Below are 7,353 nucleotides of genomic sequence, written 5' to 3' on the forward strand. Positions count from 1 at the left end.
TTACTTTTATTTATTTTGATACAATACTGTTTTGTCAACACCCCTTCCATTTTATTTAAAGCTATCTCTAACTCCTTCTTGCTAGATGCTAAAACTGCTATATCATCTGCAAATCTAAGCGTACTAATCTTTTGCCCTTGCACATCTATCCCTACAGTTATACTGTCTTTAATGATGTCGATCGCGTCTTCGATGTGTAGATTAAAAAGATGCGGTGACAGTGTGCATCCCTGTCTGACTCCCTTCCTACTATTTATTTCTCTACGTTGCAGCCCCAGCTCTATAACTGCCTGTTGCTCTTTATACAAACTGTCTTTGTAACTCATCCCTACATTTTTAAATATATAAACAGAAAATTATTATGATTTACCTGTGATATAAATCGATGGCCTTGCATATAATATCGATTCCTTTATCGATTTCCTTGTTTAGGTAGCATGCTTTTCCCTGGTCATAAAGTTCTTCGCAAACTTGATATTCTGCCACCCTCTTCGACAAATTAACCTTTTTTTTACAATTTGAACAGTTTACCGTTTCATTTTTAAGTGGCAGGGTAAAAACTAAATGGCAAGTTTCTGATGGACATCTACGACAAAATTCCATAACTTTATAAACCAGAATTATTAAAAAAAATTAAATACATAAACAAATGAATAAACTAATGTGTTTTATCGTTGTTATATTTTTTACACTTACGTTATTTTCTTGGTGACATTTCTTAAACCATTTTTGATACTTGGCCAATTTTGAGTGCATGCTAAACATTGACATTGAAACCAGTATCGACCGGCTAAAGATTTTTGCCTTTCCTCTAAATTTTTCCAGGTAAAAATGGGACCATAGTTTTCTGAAACCACTTCCTTCGGGTTGATCGGACGGGAAGCTTTTATAACAATGTGTTTTCCAACAAAATACCTAAAGTTGGGTTGTTTGTTTGAATACGATTTATGCCAAAATAAAAGAATAAATTTGCATGGCGTTTTCAGTGTAGTGTTTGGAAAAATTCTGTTAGTAAATTAAAGTAGATTACATAACAGTTCTTCATTATGCTCAATAAAGTACCAAGCACCTTTCTCTAAGCGAACGGACTCTATTATAAAATTAGTACAATTTTTTACTTTTTAACCTTTATCTAACTAAGGTCCTTTCGAACTTATGTAGAATCTTAAATATTTATAAATAAGTTGGATTGCTTTCTATTTTTCTAAAAGATAAGTATCACNCGATTTATGCCAAAATAAAAAAATAAATTTGCATGGCGTTTTCACTATAGTGTTTGGAAAAATTCTGTTAGTAAATTAAAGTAGATTACATAACAGTTCCTCAAAAATTGAGGTTCTGTACCGTGCCCATAAAGAAGTAAATAATATTTTTTTACAATAAAATGAGATCATTTTTGGGTTCCTGACGTCATTTCTTTCTAATTTCACTTATCACGAAAAAGAGGATAACCAAAAAGCGACACTAAATCGAACACCAAGGTTAATATATTTTTTTTTTAAACGATTGTGAAAAGCCCGTGTTATGTCACTATTTGACGACGCCGCTTAATTTTGATAATGAGAATGTCAAACACTAATACACGGGCTCATTAATGAGTGACAAATTCGTGATAATGATAAGCTTTTAGCGTCTGCAATTGAAATACAATGGAAATTCATGCTGGTAGATACCTATTGGATCATTATATTAGAAAAACCATTGGATTAACTTAAACGTTTCATAAATAATGATCACTTTACGTAATTTATTGTTAGTCAAATTTAAACTGGTTGGAATATTTATTGGCAGTTCAATTTTCATACAATATTGCTTAAATAAATTTTTTTTTCATTAACAAACGGTCTAGGGCAATAATTATAGCATTACGTATTTTTAAAATTATTTTCTTCTTCAATTTTTTAATCAGAATTACATATAGCTTTTAAGCAACAACAATAAGGTATTGAATAAGATGAACGATCAATCGAAGTTAACTTTGTTTACTGCTGAAAGAAGTGGGAGGAGCTCGTGTTTCAATTGTTACGACAATAAATCGGCTACTTCTTGAATAGAAGTCAGCAGCACTATTTGAACTTGCAGCAATTTTTCACAAAATTGCATTAAAAGAAACAAAATAGGATTGAAGTACAAAGGAACAAAAAGTTCTTCAATACGTCCCTGTGCACCTATTTATATATGTATGTCGTCATAAATAATGTACATTAGTACCTGATAATTGTTTTTCTTAATGCAATTGTTCTCGTTCTATACGTATAGTGTTTTAAATTTCTTGAACTAATTAATTAGCATGTTTTACTCACAATAGTTTGATAATGTAATAGATGTATTCAGGCAAAACAATCGAAATATTTGGTAAATATTCAAAACACATCATGTTAGCTAAGTAATTTGGAATTTACTTTACTGAAGTATTAATAAAAAGAATTAGTTACGAAGGAGTTAGTTAAAGGGAAGAAGTACTTACATGATATTATGAAGACAGGGGACTATAATCAATTTATTTCTAAAAACTGTGAAATATGGTATAAAGGAAATTGATATTTCACAATACACAACAGTTCAGTAAGAAATTGATTTATGGTGATGGTATTTTATTGAATTAGAAAGTGTAATTTACAATGCGCTATTACATAAGATTGTAAAAAAGCATTGAACAAACAAGCAAAAAGCTAAATGCAATTAGAAATTGTTACAGATACGTATTATAATTCGCTAATTTAATGACAAAGAATTTTATGGCTTTGATACGAACAAAAACCGTAATAAGAATCATGAATGAGTTATCAAATTCGTACAATATGGTAATAAATTAACTCTTTTTAACTGCACTATGATTTCTAACTTAATTGTATTTGCAATATTTATTTATTCCTCCTTCGTCCTATAATAGGGATGCATTTTGATCACCAATCATTAATGGTTAATTATTGATTAATTACAAACAAACTAAATTGGTTGTGAACAATCTAGTTTATACTCGATTTTGGTAAATTGTGTGTGCTACCCTCTAATGGAGAATAGATCATGTAGAGTAAGTGGTTGTTACGACATATCGTAAGGTCAAAGGAAACTGTACTTCTTTTTTTTCATTTTTTATTTTAGTTCTTTTGGATTTGGTAATTACACTTATCAGTTATCATCTTGTAGGTTGTACTTGGATGTAGTTTATTTTAAGAAATCCTTAATTGATTTACAACATTGTTTTTTCTTGTTTTTTTTTTTTTTAATGTCCCTATTGTTACCTGATATTATAGGATGTAACTGGTTGTTCTATTACATGTGTATTGTGTACACAAATAATGTACGTACCCATATATTGTATTCAACTCATTCATACCTGGCAGCTAAAGCCTTCATGGGTGACCAACGTCGATTCCCATTATCAAGCAGAATAAAGCACTTAATTGCAGTACAAATAAGCAGTAAATGTGTCACCATTGTGTCAATTTTTTTTGTGAACGAAAAGTATTTGAAATGGAAAACTGAAAATGTAACGTTATTTGTTTTTTTTTTTTTGGGACAACATGACATTGCCTCCACATTGTTCGAAATTGCTTAATTTATGAATAATAATTATTACCTATTATTGTTATTATCACGGTGCTTAATTCCTAAATTTGAAAATTACTAGTTGTAATGTTGCGAAAGCATTTTATTCGTCGTTAGAGGTAATTTGTGTACCGTCCAATTCAGTAAATATTTCAGTTTTTCACCCAATTTTATGCGCCAATTTGATAACTATTACTACTACATAACTTCAATTTGTTTATTAGGTAGGTGTAATTGTTTAACAAGGATTAAATATAAAGATTTTGTTGATACAACGGATCTTAAGCTATGAAATTAGTTCTTTAATTAATTACAGTTATAAAGTAACTGCAAAGTAAAGAATGAGATAAATATCCAGTCGAAACTGATTCTGTTTACTTCTAGAAGAAGTGAGAGAAGTTCCGTGTTTCAGTTGTTACGACAACAAACCGCCCACTTCTTGAATAGAAGTGAACATTATATTAGAACTTGCAGCGCATTAATTTTTTTGTTTTTTACTCAAATTTAGCTACTAACTTAATAATTGTTTCAATTATGTAACTTTAATTTGCTTATTTGGTACGTGTAATCGCTTTAAAAGGTTAAAGATTCTAAAGATAAAAATGAAGATTCTATTGTTACAAGGAGGGTTATGTTTTGATCTGAATTTATTAATTAATTATAGTTTTCAAGTAAGTGCAATGTAAAAAATGAAGTAAATGACCAATCGAAGATAACCCTGCCTACTTCTAGAAGAAGTGAGAGAAGCTCCGTGTTTCAGTTGTTACGACAACAAACCGCCCACTTCTTGAATAGAAGTGAACATTATATTTGAACTTGCAGCAGTATAATGGTTTCGATTTTTACTTAAATTTAGGTACCAACTTAATAACTATTTCAATTACCTAACATTAATTTGCTTATTTGGTACATGTAATCGCTTTACAAGGTTAATGATTTTAAAGATAAAGATAAAGATTCTATTGTTACAAAGAGGGTTACGTTCGTTATGATCTCAATTTTTTGATTCATTATAGTTTTCAAATGACTGCAATGTAAAGAATGAGGTAAACTACTAATCGAAGCTAACTTTGTTTACCTGTAGAAGAAGTGAAAGAAACTCCGTGTTTCAATTGTTACGACAACAATCCGCCTACTTCTTGAATAAAAGTAAGCTTTGCATTTGAACTTGCAGCGGTACAATTTTTTTGTTTTTACTCAAATTTAGGGATTAACTTAATAACTTTTTCAATTATGTAATTTTTTAAAAAATAAAGAATCTATTGTAAAAAAAAGTGTTGGACTGTGAAATATGGTGTTAGAAGTCATGGTTTTGTTTTCTTCTTTTTGTTGTCATCCCATTCGTAGATGTCGATGTCTTACGATAAATTTGAACGAGTTTAGCTAGTAAGTACATAACATATAATGAATTAATAGGAAATAGCGTTTGTTTTTTTTAAGTTTTTAATGATTGAATCGTTTACATTGTGTTTTTACGTAATTTAATTGCAAGTAGACTTCAAAGAGGCAATTATTTCTGCATTGTTTTCAATTTTTGACGTGCGGATACATTTGTGGTATGATTTCTATTGCGGATGTTTTTTTTTAACTAATATTCCTATTATTTGCAAAACGATTTGGTTCGATGAACATTCCATGGGAACAAAACAAACACAATAAAATACCATCATCACTTTATCTATGCAAATTCGTAACGAACGCTATTTTATTATATTGTTCGCACATTGTTTTGAAACTGGTTTTAAAATAAATAAATAAATTCAAGAATGGAACAACAATTTTGGTAGCATTCAAAAGTATAATTTCGGGTTGTGGGGCGGGGAAGTCTGAGAAAAAAGAATTTTTGGTATATAGGTTAAAAAGTTGTTTCAATGTTAAATAGGGGCCTTAAAAAGGTTTAAAGAAGATGTACAATGAAACAAAAACTTGCCAAAAGGAAGCAAATTTAAAAATTTTCAGTTTGTGGTTAGTCTGCACGTGTTTTGATGACCCTAGTTAGAGGTAGTTTGGAATCTCATGGGCCACAACCTTGGTTTGTGCAGTGACAAAAGTCTACTTGTTCATTAATTTTTGTTTATCATTAATTAATAACATTTACACGGTTACCAGAAAGTCTTTTTAATGCAGCGGTGAATTCAAAATGTTTCTTGTAAATTTTAAAAAGACTTTGTTAGAGAAAGTGAAATAAAATAACACCGACGGTAATATACAGCAGTTTTTACTAAACAATTTTTATCTCAGAGTTTTCTGTTAAATAATATCCTAAGTAATATTATAAATGCGAATTTAAGTTTGTTTGTTCATTACAATTTCACGCCATAACTATTCAACCGATCATCTTGAAATTTTGTATACACATTTTCAGGGGTTCAGAAAAGGACATAGGGTATCTTTTATCCAGAAAAAATATACCGTTCCCGAGGGATAGAAAGGTTGGTTTTATGTGGTCGGATAAAAACCTAATAAAATACATTTGCAGACTTTCACTTTTTAAAAATGTACCTACGTGTTATTTTATTTAGAGATTCATTTTAACACCGAAAAGATTTACGATCAGATTTGAGGTAAATAGTTCGCATGATTTCAAAAGTTGTTTATTCTACAATGAAAATGCTAAATTCATTATTAACCACATTTTCATTGTAACAGATTTATTAAGCTCTGAATTGCGCTTTTTCATTGTTTATCAATTATACAGTACAATATTTATTAGGTACAATTATCGAATAGAAGGAACATGATTCGAAACAAATTTAAAAAGTGAGAATTGCAAGTGCATTTAGATCAAATTAAACCAATTTTGGAAGGAATTTTCCTAGATGAAAGTTTGTTTATTTTGATTTATAAATAAACAAAGACTAATTAAGGAAAAGCACTTGTAACTAAAACGTGATTCACTCACAACAAGTTTAAATAAATAAAAAAGATGCTTAAGTAGCATATCTATTCAAAATAAATTTGAAAAGGACGACAGCACGAAATGAGAAAGACAACCTAACACGTACGTTACAGTCTACAACCTTACCACCACTTATTAAACCTTACATTGTTCGACAGTTTTCATTTGACTATTGAATACAATAAACATCAGAAGTAGTTTTATCGCTAGCTGTTTTGTTACTAACTAGCAACGTTGAAAGTTTCCAGTAGTGATACAGCGATCGGGAAAAAAGGCGGGCAATTTGAAACAACGCCAACAAGACAGTCGAAGATGTGGTGCAGTTGTTATTGCTAATTGTTCTTAATATCTAGTGTGTTGTATTTTTCTTGTTTTTTTTTTTTGTTTTGGACGTACGAATATGAAAAAGAAAACTATTATCACGCAGTGTGACCATACAAACCAAAAATTACCACTGAGGAGAATTTTGCGGCAGTTCTTAGCAACAGGTAGCTATAAAATTGTTTTGTTTTTTTTTTGGTAACGGAAAATTTTATTTTGTTTTTATTATTTAATCTGAATATTTAAAGGCCATGAGGCTAATAGTCTTTTGGTTTTATCATTTTAACATATGTAAGTGTAGATTTTGTTGATAAGAAGGCCCTTCAACGCCAGCTTATTTACTACCTGTTACAGCATTATTATTATTATTAATTGCGTGTTGTAATTAAATTTTTGAGAACAGAAAAATTTCAATAATTTTCTTCTTTTTAAGGAAAATTGTCTTTTTTAAAAAAAGGTAGGTTCTTATAAAATTCCAAGAATATTTTCGTTATTTTTCTTCTGTAAAAATGTAATAAAAAAGGAACAATTCTTTTACGTTAATAAGTAAATTCTTGTACAGAATAATGGTGATTTAGTAA

General features: G+C 29.6%; 2 protein-coding genes across 3 annotated transcripts in view; one reads left to right on the forward strand and one right to left on the reverse strand.

The window, feature by feature from the left end:
* The window catches only part of LOC108740028 (histone-lysine N-methyltransferase ASHR1), a 22,328-nt gene that overhangs the window by 1,458 nt on the left and 13,517 nt on the right, over positions 1-7,353 (reverse strand). Inside the window, exons 7-8 of the mRNA XM_025980488.1 lie at positions 697-915; positions 371-586 (exon numbers count right to left, since the gene is read on the reverse strand). Coding sequence (XP_025836273.1) covers positions 371-586; positions 697-915 — 435 coding nt within the window. The remainder of the gene's footprint in view (positions 1-370; positions 587-696; positions 916-7,353) is intronic.
* LOC108740052 (facilitated trehalose transporter Tret1-like) overlaps positions 6,442-7,353 on the forward strand; it is a 5,064-nt gene continuing 4,152 nt past the window's right edge. Inside the window, exon 1 of one of the 2 annotated variants that reach the window (XM_018474234.1) lies at positions 6,442-6,939. In XM_018474234.1, coding sequence (XP_018329736.1) covers positions 6,852-6,939 — 88 coding nt within the window. In that variant the 5' untranslated portion in view covers positions 6,442-6,851. The remainder of the gene's footprint in view (positions 6,940-7,353) is intronic. The other variant, XM_025980490.1, reaches the window with a different exon arrangement.

Source organism: Agrilus planipennis, unplaced genomic scaffold, assembly GCF_000699045.2.
Source record: "Agrilus planipennis isolate EAB-ADULT unplaced genomic scaffold, Apla_2.0 scaffold263, whole genome shotgun sequence".
Taxonomy (NCBI): Eukaryota; Metazoa; Arthropoda; class Insecta; order Coleoptera; family Buprestidae; genus Agrilus; species Agrilus planipennis.